The 19,910-nt window shown below is 49.6% G+C and overlaps 1 protein-coding gene across 1 annotated transcript in view; it reads right to left on the bottom strand.

Annotated features, from left to right (window-relative positions):
* The window catches only part of DSCAML1 (DS cell adhesion molecule like 1), a 106,342-nt gene that overhangs the window by 29,935 nt on the left and 56,497 nt on the right, over positions 1 to 19,910 (bottom strand). Inside the window, 7 exon segments of the mRNA XM_032229618.1 lie at positions 5,473 to 5,649; positions 5,859 to 5,978; positions 8,502 to 8,780; positions 15,628 to 15,900; positions 16,829 to 17,125; positions 17,718 to 17,993; positions 18,609 to 18,887. Coding sequence (XP_032085509.1) covers positions 5,473 to 5,649; positions 5,859 to 5,978; positions 8,502 to 8,780; positions 15,628 to 15,900; positions 16,829 to 17,125; positions 17,718 to 17,993; positions 18,609 to 18,887 — 1,701 coding nt within the window.

The raw sequence follows: 19,910 nt of genomic DNA, 5'->3' as shown, positions 1-19,910 counted from the left end.
ATGATTCATTCCCCACAGCATCAATTTGGAGGAAGCCACACAAAACATCTGGCCTTCAGATCCACATCCACAAGTGACCAGAACTCCCCAAAGAAAGCCCACTCCCAGCTGTGGGGAAGGCACGACCCTCTGCCTAAATACCCCGTTAATTCTTAGCCAAGGAATAAGAACACGAACCAGGAAGAAATGGCCCTGTCTTCCACCAGAGTTCATGGAATAATGAAGCAGGCACAATTTATAACAAACATCTGTGAAAGACAAATAACCAAGTACAAGTTTTAACTGAGAAAAACCTGCAGCCACCGTGAAGTTCACATGAATTACTGAGTAAGATTTTATACTTTCAAGGATGTGTTGTGGGATACTTTTCAAAGAGCTCTGTTGCTGATGGGTTTCACAAGAGGCAGGCTTGGCTTGAGAGGGAACACAAAGATAAAAAGCCCACCAAGGGGTCTCCTTTCGCTCCAAAGGGGGTCAGCAGATGCTAACACGAAAGCTGGGGCCAGCCCCTCCCTAACCGGGCAGTTGTCAAGAGCTTCCAGCTATGGTAAAAGGGAACCTTTCCACTCTTTGGTCATTTCAATACAATGGGCCTTAGGGAAGCAGGGGGATCTCTGTTGCTTCCTTGAGCATCAACTGACAGAGTCCCAGAGCTTTTGTGTAGTGCAGGCATCAGCTGAGCTGAGCCAGAAAAACAATCAACCTGCAGCAACTGTTCACAGCTCCTGAGCTTGGGTGTGTGTGTGTGTGTGTGTGTGTGTGTGTGTGTGTAATTGGCAGAAGCCAAGGCAAGGCCATCTCCAAATTAAAAAAAACCAGACAGACATGCAGAAGCAGGTGGAATTGGCAGAGCCTAGCAGAGCATGGGACTTCTCAAACATGGCTGGTGGAAGGTGAGAAGAAGATGCAATGACCCACTTTCTGTGCAAGAATCTTGAGCCAGCCCACCGCGAGTTTGCTTCAGAGAGCACACAGCCCCTCGCAGCTTCTTTTCGGCAGAGGGAGATGGGGGGGGAGGGAGAGACCTGGGAATTTAGCCTGGAGTTGCAGGCGCCCTTCCCAGAGCACCGAGCTTGAATGGTCCTGGACCCTGGGCACGGGGGACAAGATTCCCAAAGGTCTGTGGTTGGCTGCCCACTCAGGGACAGCTGTAGGGCAAGAAGCTGCAGGGCAGAAAGCTCAGGGCGCAGGAGACCAAGCGGGCAGCGAAAAACTGTCTTTGCAGAGTGTAGATGGAGGGATGGATGCACTCCTTGTTACTGCAGGCGGAGTCGAAGGGTTGAGGGCAGGCAGTTTTCTCCCCCCTTTTCCGAATTTTGCTCTCCGCTGCTTTTGCATGGGCTGCTTTGGCCGCCAGCTGCCTGGCTCCCACCCCCCCCCCCACCCCTCAGCCTCCACAGCAGCTTAGCCTGCCCATTAAGCCTCAGAGAAGATCCCAGCAGAAGCCAGAAGCTCTTGCTCACCGCAGGGGCAGTTGCCACGAAGTCACGCTAGCACACGCTCTCCCCTCCTCTTCCCCCTAATCCAAAAGCGATGGGGGGAGGGAATGCTGAGTAGGCAGCCAGGCTGGCTCAGTGGGCGGGGATTAAAGAAAGGCCCTGCTTACCCAAAGAGTGCCGTAATATATGGTAATGACAATCAGCAAAGGCAACACACACAGTTCTAATGGGACACTGGGGGGTTTAATGAGCTACAGCTTCTCCGCTTTCCATGGCAATCTAATTCAATTAGCAGCTGGGAAAAGGCTGACTTTCAGCTTGCTCCCATTGGCAGCATGTGGACAGAACCAAGGGTGGACTGTGATGCCACATCGCCACACGAACCATTTTGCTTGCAGGACTGGAGTGCCACATAACCCAGTGGATGAAGGGGAGGGTGACAGGCAAGGGCAAGCAAAAAGTCGTGTGCATTTAATGCTGGCCATTCACTCTGGAAGGTGCCCACTTGGGCAATTTAGCAGAACAGAGACTAGGAATGGTTTTTTTTGCTGGGCAGATGGCACGAAAAGCACCCCTCCCCCCAAAGGCTCAGTGAGTCCTGAGAGGGCGAGGAGGGGCAGAGGCAAGGAAAGAAAGAGATCCGGGAGGGTGACCTGGATAGCCCAGCCTGGGGGCACAGGATCCCTCCCAGCTATGCCTACCAGCCAGTCCCAACCTCCTTTTAGTGATGGCCCAGGGAAGATGCCAACCTTGTTTGACACCCTCTCCATGAATGGCACGGGCCTTCCCCTTCCCAACTGGGCAACGTAACCATGAAAAAGCCAGTGGTGGGTTTTCTGTTTTTTGGGGGGGGAGGGAAACGTGGGGTTTTAATGAAAGCATTTGTCACCCAAGATCTCCTGTTGGTAAAGGAATATGGCTGCAGGCCTGGCGGCATTAGCAGCTCTTGCTCGCAATCACCCATGCCTTAGTCATCTCTCCTTTGGATTACTGCAATGTGCTCTACATGAGGCTGCCCTTGAAGACCATCCAGAAGCTGCAGCCGGTCTACACTTCAGCAGCATGTGCAGTTGTGGCTGCCCCATGGTTCCCCCGAGCTTCATCGGCTGCTTTCTAGGTGCATGCAAGTGGCTGGGGAACTTCTTTAAAAGCCTGCAGGGCACCAGGCTTCCTGTTCAACCCCTTCTCTCTGAGAGAGCATCTGCCCATATTAGGTTAGGTAGGATGCCCTCCCTTCAATGTTGCCAGCGGAGGGGACCTCAAAGGATGCTTCCTCAGTGACCATTCCAGTCCATTCCTGTAGCCTTCTGGAAGGCGTGAAGACAGTTCTTCCCTCAAGCACCAAACTAGGACAGGAAGTTGGGCCTGGCGCCCCAGGAGGGAGGGAACTTTTTAAATAATATTTTATGGATTACTGTGAACAGCAGAGGGTGATTGCATAAGATAGGCAGCCTCTTACGGCATATGTACTTTACTTCGAACTTTACTTTAATGGTATTTGTATGCCGCCCACTCCCTAGGGACTCTGGGCGGCTCACAGCAATAAAAACAGCAAATAAAAACATTTAAACATTTAAAATTACAAAATTAAAATCAACACAGCATCCATTTCATCAAATGGGGCTGGAAATTAATCAACAGCCCCAGGCCTGCCGGAACAGCCAGGTCTTGGTGGCTTTACGGAAGGCCGGGAGGGTGGGGAGGGTCCGGATCTCAGCAGTGGGAAGCTCGTTCCACAAGGCCAGTGCAGCTACAGAGAAGGCCCTCCCTCGGGGAGCCGCCAGCCGGCATTGTCCGGTCGACGGCACCCGGGGGAGGCCCAACCTGTGTGATCTTATTGGTCGTTGGGAGGTAAATGGCAGGAGGCGGTCTCTCAGGTAGCCAGGTCCGATACCAGGTAGGGCTTTAAAAGTAACGACTAGCACCTTGAAGCGAGTCCGGAGACTGATAGGAAGCCAGTGCAGCTCGCGGAGGATAGGTGTAACATGGGTGTACCTCAGTACACCCATTATCGCTCGCGCGGCTGCATTCTGAACCAGCTGTAGTCTTCAGGGGCAGCCCCATGTAGAGCGTGTTACAGTAATCCAGTCTTGAGGTGACGAGGGCGTGAGTGACCATTTGAAGTACCCTTAATTTAGATAAATTAAGAACCCACAGGCCTCAATTTTCAGCTTAGTTACTACGGTAGCTGCACACCAGTTGAACTGAGCTCGCAACAAGCATCCTTACAAAGCAGAACATTATGCCCAAAAGCCCCTCAGCCCCAATCTTAAGGGCCCCCAAATATCCCACAGAAATGCCTGGAGCGGGGAAAGCAAAAAGAAGGAAGCCATCCTCATGTGCCCATTGCCCACCGACGGCTCTTAAAAGCCGTCTAGAACCTTGAATGGTTGCCACTGCTGGTTATGCTCATCTCTGGCTCCCCAGAGACTCCTTTCTTTAGGAAAAGTGGGCCCTGGGCCATAGCCGATGAGGAGACAGCAGGAAGGCCCTGAAGGTCATCCAACAGATGTGAATAATGGGGACGTCAGATGTTAGGGAAAAGGACCTTTCCAGAGGACACATGAAGCTGTCAAATTCCCTGCCAGGAGCAAGGCTGGTCCCAGGCTCCTGCCGGAAAGCTCTTTGGTCCTTGAGAAGGGAGGGCTAGCGCAGGACATTCCGCCTGCCCACCAGCCCTCCATCGTGAAAGAGGAGACCACAGGCAGGCACCTGGAGGTCATCTCTCCCACCTCTCCTGAAGAAGCGAACCCTGCAAAAGGCCACCAACCAACCCCCAAGCAAACCCCCTTCTCCGTTCGGGCTCTTCGTTTTGGTGCCTTGTGAACAAGTTGTAGGCAAGAGGCTGTTTCCATTTGGCAGCCTGAGATAAGGCAGCTACAATGGGAATTGTCAGTGGTTGGGGTATTCTCCCCCCACTCCTCCTCCTCCTCCCCAGTCCCACTAGAGCAGAGCAGCAAACAAAAAGGAACAGGGGCCTGAAAGGGAAGAGAGCCAAAGCAAACATGGGGGGTGGTCTTAAGTGCAAGCTCTGTGATGTTAATTTGATTGCACCCTTTTCAGCTTCTTGTCTACCCTGATTAGCTGCATTTCACCTGAAGCATGAGATTAATTTAAAATGCATGGAAGCAATCAGTAATGCTTAGACAGTGAGGCCACCTCTCCAGCCTTCGTGCACCTGCTGTCTACCAGGAGCATGTGAGTGATGGCTGCAAAATGGGCAACGGCCCTGTTATGGGCTTGGGACAGCCCAGCCCAGCCTAGCTCAGCCCCCCACCCACCCCCACCCAGTCTGGTTGACAGTGCCAAGAGCATGGCATGCATATGGCATAGTAGAGCATAAAAACTGAAAAAAGGGGGGGGGGATTCATAAGCTATAATCACCCTAGGGGGAAGGGCTTCCCAGAGCCATCAGAATAATGACTGACAAGTGGAGAAAACAATTGGCCTAATACAAAACTCCAAAGCCAAGGATAAAAACGGGGATTCATAAGGGTGCTTCCTCTGGTGGCAAAGCAGAGCATCCCCCCAAGACCCTTCACAGGTCTTTCCCTTTACCTGCCCCAAACTCTTCTGGGCTACTGGGTGGAATGCCTGCTATTAGGGATGGCGATCTTGCCTCCCCCGCGGCTGAGGGCCTGGTTTTATTAAAGCCGAGGTGCCACCAGAGAACATCCCCTTCTTTGCGTTGACTTCCAGGACTGCAAGGGAAGTGCCACGAGTGAACCCGGCCAGAGCAACTGAAGGGCCCCCCTGATCCGCCAAGCACAGAGTAGTTGTGATCAGAGACCACTTGGGTGACAGTCCCAACTAATGGGACAGCCAAGACCTTGTTCAGAGGGGCAAAATAACCTGGCAAATGGTACACAGGAGAGACTAAGCTAAGAGCCGTTATATTCAGAAGGGGGAGGGGGCTAACAGATGCACAAAGCATCCAGGAGCGGCCCCACCCCACGAACAAAAGCAGTCCCTTGGTTGCCCATGCCAACGGTGCTCTCCCGGAGAAAGGGCCGGGCACGGCTGCATCACTCACTCTTCACGGTGAGGAACATGGACTTGCTGATGTCTGTGCCAACCCCATTGCTGGCCTGGCACAGGTAATAGCCGATGTCCTCTTCTAAAACATGCCGGATGAGCAGTGAACTGTTTGGCAGGATCTGGATGCGGCCCGTCAGGGGGACCGGGTGGTACTGCTGGGGGTTCCCACTGCCTGGAAGAAAAAGAGGGTGGGAAAAAGGCCCTTCAATGGCCGGGGGGAAAGGGGGGCCACCAGCCGGACCAAGCCATCCACCAGGCCACCTTGGATTCTCTTCTCCATGCTGGCCTGTCAGTTCCCAGCTGTGGACCAAAGTCCCTGCTCCGCACTCTTTGAGGGCAGAGCCCCCTACACTGCAGCCCCAAAGGAAAGGTCTCACGTACCTTTAGCGTGTTTCCACATGACTTTGGGAGGGGGATAGCCATCCACCGAACAGTTCAAGACCCCAGCTTTGCCATAGATCCCATCCTGATTGTTGGGCTGGACCACAAAACGAGGAGGCACTGCGGAACACGGGAGCAGCCTGTGAGGAACAGCCCAGGGACCTTCCCAAAGCCTCCCTCAAAAACGCCAGGCCTGAATAAATGCCGGAGACCCCTCTGCTGAGTCCCCCCCCATCTCCCCTCTCAGCCTCCTCCACTTTTACAGAATAACAGGGTTGGAAGGGGGACCTTGGAGGTCTTCTAGTCCAACCTGTCACTCAACCTATACGATTCTGAAGAAATGGCCACCAAATCTCTGGGCAACCACAGTTGGAACACAGGACACAGGCAGGCCTGTCTGCTCTCGTTAGATGGTGACAGGCGCACGGCCGCCGCTGGGGAGAAGGCATCTGCTTTTCCTTCGGCAGATGTGTGGGGTGGGGAGCCGCTGGAGGTGCAGAAGCATGCCACTGGATCAGCCTCCGCAGGGCAGGGGCAGGGCAGAACCAGAGCCCGTGTGGCAGGAGGGACATTTCTCCTGGCCTGGAATACGATCTAAGGCCGGCCATGCCACACGGAGCAGTGCTGCCATTCAGTTCACCAGTTTTGCTACCTTGTTTTTGGTTCTGTCAGGAGCACAACGCCTAGAAGAAGAACAATGTGGCAATCCCAAACAGCCGAAGTGCTGAGGAGCCGCTTTTACAACTGATGTGTCTTTTTCTCCTACTGCCAGATGAACCAGAACTCCAAATCACCTCTGCAATGTCCACCCACAGGCCTGGAGCTGCTGCAGGTCAGCTCAGCCGGGTAATTTGTCACATTAGATGGCATTCTGTTCTAAATCACTCCCCCCCCCAACTCCTCTGCCTGCACCCCCACAATTCTGCATCGCCCTACCCGTCCCTCACTCTCTGCTGGGAAGACAGACCCGCCCCCCCCGCCCTCCTCCCTTGGCTGCATGGCATTAGCTGAGCACGTGAAGCAGAGGGCGGTCCACTTGAGCAGCCGCGGCCTCCTGGCTGCTGCTCCCCTCCAGAAACGTTCCAGGCACCAGGCCTGCTGAAGCAGCGCTGGGACCCGACTGGCTTCTTGGGGCTCCCCTAAGGGTTTGGCGGACAATCTGCCATCGGCCACAGGCTGGAAGGGGCACTGAGAGCAACCCAGGAGGTGACTTGTGGCTGGGTTCATCTGGGAGTGTCCACTTCTTTGGGTGAGTGTGGTTCCCTTCTTCTGTGCCCCCCCCCCTTCAAAAAGTCGCAGCTGCACCCAACAGCCCTGGACCATCCAGTCTCCAATCTGCCTTTCCAGGGAAGTTGGTGGAAAAGGTAGTCAGGCTTCAGCTTCCAGGTCCCCAGCAGAAGCAGATGATCTCGACCTATTTCAGTTGGTATTCAGGGCAGGATTTCGTGTGGAAGTCACTTTGGTTGCACTTGTTGATCACCTTTGGTAGAACTAGGAGGATGGTAGGACGTAGGAGTCTCAAAAAGCAGGAGGTAGTAGCTGTGGCCCAGAGGTCTTTTGCATAGGGACATGCAGTGTGCAAGTCACGCCCTTCCGTGGATTGGGAGGCTCTTCAAGGACTCACTCAACTCCTGGGCACCTCACAATTGAATGACGGTAATTACCCTTATGCTACAATTATCCTTATGCTGCCCTTGAAGGCCTTGCAGAAACACTGTAGTAGCTCCGTGAGCAGTGATGACAGCAGCAGAGCTTTATGCTCTTGGGACCCCCTCTGTTCCCCCATCGGCATTGATTGCCAATCAACTCGAGAGGCTAGTTGTGACTTTTAAAGTCTTCATGGCAGAGGGATGGCTGGGGGGCTGCTTCTCGCCACTTGTTTCTGTCCACCTGTGCTCTTCAAGCAGAGCGGGTTCCCTCCAGGTGCCACCTATCCAGCAATGTCATGTTGCAGCACCCAGGAGGTGCACCCCCCACTTGGTTGCAGTCCCTGCCCTCCAGGATGATATTCCACACACACCCCCACCCCCTGCCAAGACCTGTACCACTCCCATCCTTAGGATACTCCACAGCATTTTACAATTGATTAAAATATTCTCTGGGGTAGGTGTAGAGTTTAGCTTAGCTTTGCTCTGTTTGGCGGTGTTTTTTAAATATTTATTTCATTAATCTCTTCTATGTAAGCCACTCAGAGTTGTTAAGGAATCCAGCAACTTCGAAATTGGATTAAATAAATGATTACATAAATCCTGCTTCCCAAAGTGACTGACTGGAAGCATCTGGGACAGCATCTCCTCTAAAGCCCCTTTCTAATTCTCCCGTCTACGTATTGTTGTAATTGCCCTTCTAGGCCCTTCTGCTCCTTGGACCCATTCAGCCGCACCAAGCCCTGTTCCCCTGTTCTGAGCCCCCAAGAGCTGGGCCAGCTGAAATCCTAACTCTTTGCTGAGCGTTCATCAAGCAACTTCTTCCATGGCTTCCTGGTAATGTATGGCAGGCGGCGCCAAGCTTGGCCCAGCGGCCTCTTCTATCTGGACCATTATCTGGGAAGAAGCACAGCCCCTTCCTGGGCAGGAAGCCAGCCAGGACCACCTTGGGAACCATCAGGGATTTTCCCCCACCAAAGCCCAGTCGGCTCCTTACCTCGTACAATCAACTGACGCTCTCGGCTAATGGTGGCAGCGGCATTGCTGGCAATGCAGGTGTAGTTGCCGTTGTGCTTCAGGGAGACGCTGGAGATCTGCAAGGAGCTCATGAACTCCTTGCTCTCGATGGTGATGCCGGAGCCTGAGACAATCACCTGCCCGTCCTTCCTCCAAGTGATGCGGATCGGCATATCGCCCGAAGAGACCACGCACGGAATGTACAGCAGCTGCCCGATGGAGGCCGGAGGAAACTCAAAGGGCTGGATCAGAGGAGGAACTGTCAAAAAGAGGTATGTGTTGGACACCACGGAGCCCTGGAGGGCGGGAAAGCAGGAAGAGGAGAGAGGTTCCCCCAGGGAATGAGCCCATGGCTCGAGGGGAGGCCTGCTCAGACAATGGGGAGAGATTCTGCACCCCGCCTGGGAGCTTGGAAGTAGCTATGGGTGACCAAGGGAACTCTCAGCCACATGTCCAAGAGCCACAGCTCTCCCTTCATGGTAAGTATTACCTATTTTGCAAGACAGCTACAGGCCCTTATGGGAAGATGTGACGAACTCAAAGCTTGCTGAATAGCAGATTTGCAAGAGAGCAAGAATACCACCTGAAGATGGACGGGTAGCAGATATTTCTCTGCTGTGGAGAAATTCCTACCTGCCTGCCTGCCTGTTAGAGTAGACAGGACTTACAGGAACACCTTTTACTGCAGGGATGGTTAGCCACCAGAAAGGAAAATTCCCACATTGAGAATGTGGGTAGAAACTATCATGCATTATAGCAGAAGCACAAGAGAAAAACAGCTAGAATCCAACAACTATGAGTGGTCCACATTTGAATGAGTGGTCCACATTTGAATACAAGAGAAAAACAGCTAGAATCCAACAACTATGAGTGGTCCACATTTGAATGAGTGGTCCACATTTGAATACAAGAGAAAAACAGCTAGAATCCAACAACTATGAGTGGTCCACATTTGAATGAGTGGTCCACATTTGAATACAAGAGAAAAACAGCTAGAATCCAACAACTATGAGTGGTCCACATTTGAATACTCACTAGAATTCTTGTATAAAACCATTTTCCTAATAAACCTTATTAACCTGAGCTACTTTGCTGGTCTTCCGCAGTCACGATTGTGGCTAAGGAGATCGGATAACCTCTTTTAGATCCAAATTGTTTTCTGGAATTTTCAGAAAATATCTTGCACCAAAACTGTTGGTTCTCTCTAATCTCACAATTGATGCAATTGTTCCCCAGTGCCCTTTCCCTGCTGAGGTCCCTTGCTCTTCCCAAGGAGCCCATGGTGATGAAAGGATGGGCAAAGGGCTAGAGAGATCCTGGTGGAAGATTCAGGATGAATCAGATGAAAACTCAACCCATTTCAAGGCCTATAGCAGCCTTACAAATCCCTTTGATCGTCACTGCTGGAAACAGTTTCCTACTATTTTGAGAGGAGAAATTCATGTCAATTAGCGGCAAGTCCTAAGACAGACACATCACAGTCAAAACACACACAAAAATATAATCACTCTCCCCAAACTGCTCCACAAGTTTGACATGCCCCATATAATTTGCCAGAGGAACCCACAAAACATATGAAACACAGGGCTTGGTGAGCTTGTGGTCAAAAGAGGTTCATTCGTTCATTTAAAAGATTTTGCATGAAGCTGACCATCGTAAGCGTAATAATGCTGGGTATCCGGTTTCTGCATAGTGGAGAACAGAGCTAGACCGACTTCCTGCAAGATATAAGAGTGGTTTGGGCTCCAAACGGGGTCTAATCTCCTGCTTGGGGGCCCTCCTCAAGCAGGGGCTCTTTCCAGACTCGGCTCCTGCTGGAGGAGCAGGGGCAGCTGTGGTGAGGAGGACTTTTGCACAGCTGCATCCTGTGCACCAGTTGTGTCCCCTCTGGGATCAGGACTCTCACTCAGAATTAACTGTTTAACTGTTTATTTCATTTGTATGCCGCCCTTTTCCCCCGAGGGGGACTCAGGGCGGCTCACAGCTCAAAACAAGGGAAGGGGGGATACAAACAATTTGACAAACAACACAAAACAATACATAATTTAAAAGCGCAACAATCATACCATTCGAGATAGGGGCAGGTTCTTTAGCCCCAGGCCTGTCGGAACAGCCAGGTTTTAAGGGCTTTTTAAGGGCTTCTAGCTGCCTCCTGCTGGGCGACTGTGTTGTGCTTGGCACAGGACTGTCCTTGGACACCTTCCAGAGGGTGGCTGGAACAAAGTGAGCAGCCTGGGCAGAGGTGGGGTTTCCCGTTATTTTAAATTGCTTCTGAAGGTCTCTTAGATGCTGGTTGACCTCAAAGAGGGATTTGAGGCACTAAGACGCTTTTTGGCTCTGGATTATCTTTGGTAGCATCTTACTTATCTGTCTGCCCAATCAAACCAAATAGGTTAACTTTGTCCAGATCCCATTTCCTGTGAATGTTATCTGATGAGACCCAGGAAATGGGCATTTTTTTATTGTTGCCCTTCAGCTTGGAATCTCCCTCTCCCTGTGGATACCTGGCCTACCTCATCTCTCCTGGGTTTCCGAAAGGTAGATCTTTCACCTAACCAGGAGGAAGGCATGTGTGTTGAACGACTGGATTTAGAGGCAGCCTTCCTAACCATAGAGATGTCAAGATGTTAAATGTATTGTGATGCCATAACGCTAGATCCATTCGCAGTGCGGCTTCACACAAAAGTTCAAAGAGGTGGAGTTTGCACCACGACATATGCTTCATCATGTCGCCCCCTTCCTGGAGGGCACCTCTGCCAAGGACCAAGGAGCTACATCTCAGCAACTCCTGTCCCTCAAACACATGAAAAACAGCTTTTCCTGTTCCTTAATAGTTTACAAGAAAAATAAACAAAAGAGCACAAGTAACGAACTAACAAAAATGTAGAATTAAATTAACTAAACCAAATTTAGTCAGACTAAATGCCCTCCAGAAGAGAGCCGAGGTGGAGGCCACCCAAGGACCACTGAGACCAGCCATCCCCACAGTAAAGCAGGGCAGCTGAGCCTCAGCTTCTCATCTGCCTGAGGGGGCACGGCTGGCCTCCCATGTCCTTGGCACTAATTATGACCTTTAAAGCACTCCATGGCTTAGGCCCAGGGTACCTGCAAGGCCACTTACTGCCACCGGTAGCCTCCCACCGTCCAGAGCGATCCCACAGAGTTGGCCTCCTCAGGGTGCCCTCGGCCAGACAGTATCGGCTAGCGACCCCCAGGGGCAGAGCCTTCTCTGTGGGAGCCCCTTCCCTCTGGAATGAGCTGCCCCCGGAGCTTTGTATAATCCCCGACCTCCGGTCCTTCCGACGCGCCTTTAAAAATTTGGCTTTTCCAGCAAGTCAGCCTGGCCTGAACAAAACAAGATAAATTATTGATTATTGTTAATTTATTTTAAAAATGTTATTGTTAATCTAAATTGGGTTTGTTTTTTGGATATTCTATTTAATTTTTTTAAACTTTCGTAATATGTGTTTTTTTAATGTTGTACGCCGCCCTGAGTCCTTGGGAGAAGAGCGGCATATAAATCCAATAAACCAAACCTAAGCTAAACCTATCCTTGGGCTGCAGAAAGGCACTGGGCCACCCCCTGCTCTGCCCTTTGGGGAAGGAAGGGCCGGCAGGGCAGCTTAACCTTTCTCCCTTTTTTAAAAAATATTTTTTTTTATTTTCAAACAAACATACACGCAAAACATCTGACATAAAAAAACCTCTTCAACTACATACAGTGTGTTGATTGGTTATAAAATCTTTCTCCGTCCTTTCCATAGTCATCACTTAAGCTTTATCAAAAATCACTTATTGTCAATCAAATATCTTTGTATACATTACAGCACTTCATTTGTTTAATTATCACTATTGTTTCACCATTTTAAACAAGGTATTCTAAATATGTATCCATTTATATTATGATGATTCATTATCTTCAATATATACAATAATAAAGAATTTTTTGTATCCTATTCTAAATCATTCTATTATTTTAGCATTAATAACATTCTCTATAGCAATAGCAATAGCAATAGCAGTAGACTTATATACCGCTTCATAGGCCTTTCAGGTCTCTCTAAGCGGTTTACAGAGAGTCAGCATATTGCCCCCAACAATCTGGGTCCTCATTTTACCCACCTCGGAAGGATGGAAGGCTGAGTCAACCCTGAGCCGGTGAGATTTGAACCGCTGACCTGCTGATCTAGCAGTAGCCTGCAGTGCTGCATTTAACCACTGCGCCACCTTGGCTCTAATAATTTTCAATTCCATGTTTTTTCCATTATTAGTATCATCAATCTAATATACATTTATACAAATTATTATCATTATTAAACTTCCATTAAGCATAGCTATTATTACATCCTTTTTATATGAGGCATATTAAATTTGAAGTAAATTTATATTACGGCATTTCATTACATCATCCTGAAATCATCCAATGATATTACATCTTTATATTCTATTCTATATAGAATTATTTATCTTTTATAAAAAGGCTTTTTTCAACATCATCTCCATCATCCTCACTTACAATTTTTATAAAATTTCATATTATCAATCTAGTATATATAAATGCTTTATTATCATTATTGATCATTTATTTGACTATAGCTATTATTACTTTATCATACTCAAAGTTTAACTACATTTAACTAAATTTTATTGTGACATTTCATTTCATCATCCTGTATCCTTCCAGAAATAGTCCAATATCTCTTGCCATTTGTAGAATCTGTATTCTAAGTGTTTTCTTGGTAAGTCTTATGTGGACTTCTCTTGACAACTTGCTGTTCATTAGATATCCATCTGTTCCTTTCATCTGCTTGACTTTTGTTATCACTGGTGCTTCTGCCGAAATTACTCTCATTGTTTCTGCCAAATTTTCTCCCCTATCTTCATCTATGTTTTGACATCTGAGATAGGGTTCCAGTTCATCAATCTCTCCTTTCCGTATTCCGCACTTATCATTTAGCTCCACACTCAATTTGATGTCAATGTCAACAATTTTCTTATCACTTTCATACGTCTCTGTAATTTTTTGAATTCTGTCCTCAAATGTCATCGTTATTTTATAAGTATTCTCAACTCTTCCCTCCGTACTTTCTGTATTTTGATATTTTGTATTTTGATTAAGAGTTTTTGAATTTCTAACATATTTTTTTGCAATGTTAGTTCCTTTTCTTCTTCATATAGTGCCATTTTTCTAAGTTATAGACACTGCCACTAAAACATCCAAGGCTTTTGCTAGGTTTCAAACAAATTCAGTGAAGTTTTTTCCACTGACCCTTTCAGAAAACCAAGCTGATAGCTTTGTAATATCAGATGCCAAGCCTCTAGCCACTAGATGGCAGTGTTACATATTTTCCCTCTGTTTTTGGCTCTCTTTTCTAAACTCTGAACTCCGGAAAGGGTTTTTCTCCAGAAAGAGAAAAAAAAATGTTTAAAGATTACGATCCAGCTGAGCCTTGTGAGGAAAGAGGCTTTTAATCCACAAACACAAAAAATGGGAAAAGTATAGAGGAAGAAGGGGGGCGGGGAGACCAATCCAGTTTAAAAGTAAGAGGCATTTGTAAAAAGTCCGTCCATAAAAAACAAACAAAATTAAAGTGAAAAAGATAACATGATAGTTTTAAACCAGGGTAAATTCGCCACTTGTTTCCTTTTGTCTTCAATTTTATTTTAACTCTGAGTCTTTTGGGTTTTCTCTTCTCTAATAATAAAGATTTTTCTCACCATTTCGACACACTCTCTCTCCTGTGCTGCTTCCGTTTCAGGAGCTTGTTCCAACCTTCTGTAGCCATTTTGGCTGCTTCTCTTGAAGCCGGCAAAAAGAGCTTTTCCCTGGATCAATCAGGGGCTTCGTGATGCCCCTGAGATCAGCAGGACATGCCCTTCACTATCACCGTTCCTTCAGAACGGTTTAGATCCAAAAGGATCATCCAGCAACAGAGACATCAACTGCAATCCTGGAGCCCCAAGATTGCATGGCGTGTCGTTGTGATGTCGAGACCCGCCTCCAACCCTTCTCCCTTTTGTTGGCAGCCCAGTTGCCCAAAGGTTACCACAGACTGCAGGGCTCCCTGCAGCATCCAAGCAGGTTCCCTTTGCTAAGAAAGTTGCATAACATCTGGCAGATACAAAGAACCAACCAACCTGAAGGCTGAGCCAACCTTGTTCACCTGCTGGGAGCAGCAAGGAGCCCTTTGGAAAGGAGAAGGCCAGGAGAGCAACACTCAACCCCTGAACAGCTGCTACACCTTCTGCAGAGCTGCAGCCACTGCCTCCCACTTGCAAGCACTCGTGCAGTTCAAAACCACCTCCGACCCCACCCCTAACCCAGAAGTCCTTGCCCCCCAAAATGCAGCCTGGTGAGGGCCAGTCCAGCCGTGAGCTCAAGCTGAGCCAGCCCTGGGATGGAAAGGCCAGGCAGGCCCGCCTTTCTTTCCACTCATTAGGTCTGATGGCTCCCCAAACTGATCTGAATAATGGATGAATTGGAGAACGCTTACAATGTTCTGTGCGCTTGGCAGGACGAGAGAACGATCCTTTACAGAGACGCAAACAGAGAAAGCCACCCCCAAAGGAGCTCAGAGCAAAGGTCGGCTCTTTCAAAGTGGCATGTTTACATGGCCCACTCCCCCCATTCGACTCCAGGGCTTGTGGTTGGAAAGAGATCCCGTGGATCAGGAGACAGAGGAGAGGGGGGTCTGGGCTGCAGCAGCTGTCTCTCAAGCAAGCCCAAGCTGCTGGAAGCCCCTTTGGAACTCAGGGGCCCCACCGAGCCATTCCTGCTGATGGCTGCCTCTGCCCTGACCCGCTCAAGACCCATTCCCCTTTTCCAAGAAACACCTGGCTCTCTATCCCCTTCCCTGGCTGACTATTTACCCAGGGAAGGCCTTGCCCAGCCCACAAGCAAAGCAGGGCGCCATCTTTCGGAACTCCTGCCTGACCCCCTCCCAGGTATGGCCACGGACAGCATTATGGGGGCCACGTGCCAGTCCCGGTCCATCTTCCGGCCAGCCATGGAGCCTGTCGGAGGGACGGCCCAGACAGATAGCAGGCCTGCCCTGGAAGGAGAGGCGCGAGAGTGCCGGGGAGGATTCCTACTTGTGGCCACCCACCTTTCACAGTGACATGGACGCTCTGGCTGATCGAGAGCTGCGGCTGAATGAGGACGCTGCAAAGGTATTCTCCTTCGTCCATCCCCTTCTGGACATCCATCAGTTTGAGGGTGCCATTTTCAAAGACCACTTGTCGGTGGTTGTCCGGCAGGAGTAATGAGTCCTTGTACCACTTGATTGAGTAATACGGGTAGCCAATCACCCGGCAGTTGATGAAGGTGTCCCGGCCTGCCACAGCCGTGATGTTCTTCATGGCACGGATGCTGGGAGGGCCTGAAGCAGGGGGGGAGAAAAGGGCAGGCTAGGGCGATTCAAGGGAAGGGGGGCTTCGCTCCCAAGAAGGCGGGAGGTGGGAGAGGGCCCCCACCCAGGCCCAGCAACATTTCTGTCAAGCTGGCTTCCTTCACGTGATTTCAAAGACTCCAAGCGACGGGTCTACGGAGATTCTCAGTCACCCAGGCCCCGGTTGTCCCAAAGGGGCTTTTTCAAAAGGCAACTGGACTTTCTTTGCTTTGCTTGAAGACCTTTCGATTCTCATCCAAGAAGCTTCTTCAGCTCTGTCAGAACTGAAGAAGCTTCTCAGATGAGGAGCAAAATGTCTTTCTTGAAGAAAAAACAAAGTTTAGTTGCCTTTTGAAAAAGCACCTTTGGAACTCCAAGCAACGGCAAGCAACAACTCCTTCTTGCTAGTGGGCCGTTTTATGAATGGTAGCCAGAGACGGAGTGCTTGTTGCCCTTCTGCTGAGTAAGAGCCAAAAGGCCGGCCTCTCCCATTCCATAGGCTTCCAGGCGCCCTACGAAGAAGCATGGGGGAGGCAGAAGAGATGTCGAAATGAAATGCACAGGACGCTGAACTGCGCAGCAGAAACCTAGGGAAGGGCTTAATATTGCCAGTTTCGCTGGGGCGATGGGTGCAGAATGGCACCCTGCCATGCCATCGGGAGTTCAGCTCCACCCCACCCCGCCTTTTCTGCACTCCCACCCAGGTCCCGTGGGGGCAACATATTCTACCCACACTTTGCTTGGACATCTGAGGTCTGCATTCTCCCCCCCCCCCGCACCCTCTGCTCTGCCAGAAGGCATCCTGTGGCGGAACGACACACAAAGGTAAGGGAACACGGCAGAACAAACGGCACAACCAACCAGAAACAAAAACCAATGCAAGAAGAGCCTAGGCTGATATTGAAAAGTAGACAGGCACCTCTTACGTTTATTCGCGCTTGGTATTCGGCGCTGCCCACCGAGTTCCGCGCAGTACATCGGTAGACTCCTCCGTCCCTGATGTGTGGGCCCGTCACATTCATGTGGCTCACGGTGGTGCCGTCGGACATGGTGTACTGGTTGGTGCGGTGGCTGCCGTCTCTCTGGATGGGCTCATCATCCAAGGACCAGGTGATGGTGGGGGGAGGGGCTCCCTTGGCTGCACACATCAGGGAGAACGGCTCACCAGGGTTCACCACCTTCTCACTGAAGGAGGAGACAATCCGGGGGGTCCCATCTAGGAGGGAGACCACAGCAGAGATGGGGATCAAGACAATTGCTCTTTCCATCCAAGCACATCTTTTTAACGATAGGAGGGCTGAGAAATGTTGAAACACCAAATGTCAAGCCCTAAATCTCAAAACATTCCTGAAAGCCTGGAAAGAGTAGGGCATGACTCTGTAGGCCCCTCGCCATTTTACGTAATAGTTACCCTCCTGTCCTGGCAATTCATACTCTCTCTGACCCAAAAGTGATTTTTGTAGGAATACTATTCATTGTGAAACTACCCTAGCCTTGCTGGCTTAATGGGTGCCCTGTTCAACCCCTTCCAGTCCAATAATTTCCTTTCTCCCCTGTAGTAAATGAGAGTTAGTTCTCCCTCCCTCCCTCTCTCTCCCCTTTCCCTCCCTCTCCTCCCATTTGTTATTGGAAACAGATCCCATGGATCAGGATGTGGAGGAGAGGGGGGATCTGGGCTGCAACAGCTATAGGATCCTCTCAGACAAGTACGAGCTGCTGGAAACCCCTTTTGGGACCTCTCCTTCTTTGGAAACGACCCAGGGCTGCCTCGGGAGCCTAGAAGCCCCCCTCCAGGGTTGGATGCTCACCCTCCAAGACAATTACGGCAAAGTCCTGGGCTGTCTGGACCTTCCTGGTGGCAAAACACTGGTAGGCCCCTGAGTGGCTCTTTTGGGCAGCTGTGATGAGCAGCGTCTCATTGTGGATTCCCCGGATGGCGACAAAGTCATCTGGAACCACCAGCTCTGTATTGCGGAACCAACGGATGGAGTATTCCGGCGAGCCAGAAAGTGCACCAGAGAGGATGACAGTGCTTCCAATGCCAGTCTTCAGCTTCTTTGGTGTGAGGGTGACCCGCAGTGGCTCTGTCGAAGACAAAGAGCACAGCCCATTTCAAGAGAGGAGGATACCCACATAGGAGCCACCTAACCTCTCTTCCCAATCCTCATCCACGGCTTGTCTGCAGGGATGCTAACAGAGGGGGTGGAAATGGTCGTTCCTGTGGGAATGCCTCTCGATGGGTCAGGTCTTTGGAAACTTCATTTTCCTCAGCTGCCTTACGTGAAAGACTCCGTATTTCTTAGTCCACTATGACCCCAATATCTTTTTCCTAGTTAGTTACAGACAACCGATATCCCAACTATATCTTTTGCCCCAATCGGCAATGTTATTTTAAAAAGTTCTCTGACTTTAGTGGAAATGCATTTGTTCTTTGATTGGAGAATCACACAGGAGACCATTCTGGAGCTCTTCAGAATAATTTCAGTTTTGCATCCAGAATAAGTTATATTTCATTGATAAATATGGTAGGTTACTAGTCTCCCAAGCAGCCGGGTCCCCCAGGTGTGCGTCCTCTGTAGAAATATGGAAGATCTTGGAGCATCTCCATGCTCCCTCTTCTTGTCCTCTCTCCTCTCCCCCCCCCCCAGTAAGAGAATTTTTGTACACAGCATCTGGGCATTAAGTCTTCACCCACTCACCAATTACTGCCAGGATCCCAGTGACCTCAGCAGACCCAAAAGTGTTTGTGATTTCACAGATGTAGGTCCCACTATCTTCCACACGCAAATCACTGATCATCAGGCCTGTGATACGCTTGGTCCATCGACTGTCAGCAGGCAGGGGCCTTCCATCCTTTACCCATCGGATGGCAGGATTCGGGTACCCAGAGGCAATGCATGGCAATTCCACTAGTTGCCCCACCTTTGCTTCTTGGTCCTGGAAGCTGTCTAGGATGGTTGGGATGGACTCTGCTGGGTCTGAGAACAGAGAAAGAAATGGAATTCATGGGGAGCAATCAAAACAAACGGAATCCCGCCCAAATTCTATGAACGCAGTGCATGACAATGAAAGGTACTCTCAAACCCTTTTAAGGATTTCTCTCTCCCCTCAAACTGGCTCCACGGCAGAATCTTCCAAGTCTTCTCGCTGGCCTGTGGCCATTTGGACCCATATTCAGAAAGTGCTCCGGATGAGGGTGATATCAATAGAGGCGATTCTGCTCCCGCTATCTCAAAGAAATGTGCAGGGCAGCTTTCCCAAGTTGCAAAAAACAGTATAAAACAGGATGCAGAGCCCTCTCTACATCATGTCTCTAGGATGCCGCCCGATTTTTTTTCTTTCCTTTAAACAAACTCTTTGTATGGGCACCCAAATCACACAATTCACCTCCAGCTGAAAAGCATGGGATTAAAAAAAAACCCAAGATAACAATAATTATAAAAAGACAGTACAATATGCAGCAGTGCACATAAAGGCCAACAAGGCAACATATTTAAAACCTTAAACCAATTTTTATTTTTATTATAACTGTTAAATTTATCCCCCCACCATCTTGAAATGACTCCTTTTTTTCCAGATGGGTTCATTCAAAGTGCTAGTCAAGAGCTTGAGAAGGAAAATCTACTTTTTAAAGACTTTAAAAGTCAGCAGGGTCAGATCATCAAAATCTGGGGTAGGTGGGAGAGTTACTGTTCCAAAGAGCAGGTGCCCGTGTAGAAAAGTCATTGGATGTGTCGTCGGATGGTATTATTTTATGAAGGGAATGCAAACTACTCTTTCATATCAATGGAATTTTGTCTGCTTTGGTTTGTTTTGCTTAGTACGCCGACCATTTCGCTAGCCAAAGTACCTCTTGGGAGACACAATTGGAGACGGGGGTCTTGCAAACCACCCAGGCCAACGTAGCTCACAAAACAGGGATGTTACATGGGTGTAACATGGTTTGCTGATAATTACCTGCACTGCTGCTCATTGAACCAACTGTGGGCCACCAGCCAGCT

Source organism: Thamnophis elegans, chromosome 13 (assembly GCF_009769535.1).
Source record: "Thamnophis elegans isolate rThaEle1 chromosome 13, rThaEle1.pri, whole genome shotgun sequence".
In the NCBI taxonomy this organism is placed as follows: Eukaryota; Metazoa; Chordata; class Lepidosauria; order Squamata; family Colubridae; genus Thamnophis; species Thamnophis elegans.
This window is presented reverse-complemented; position numbering and strand designations above follow the sequence as displayed.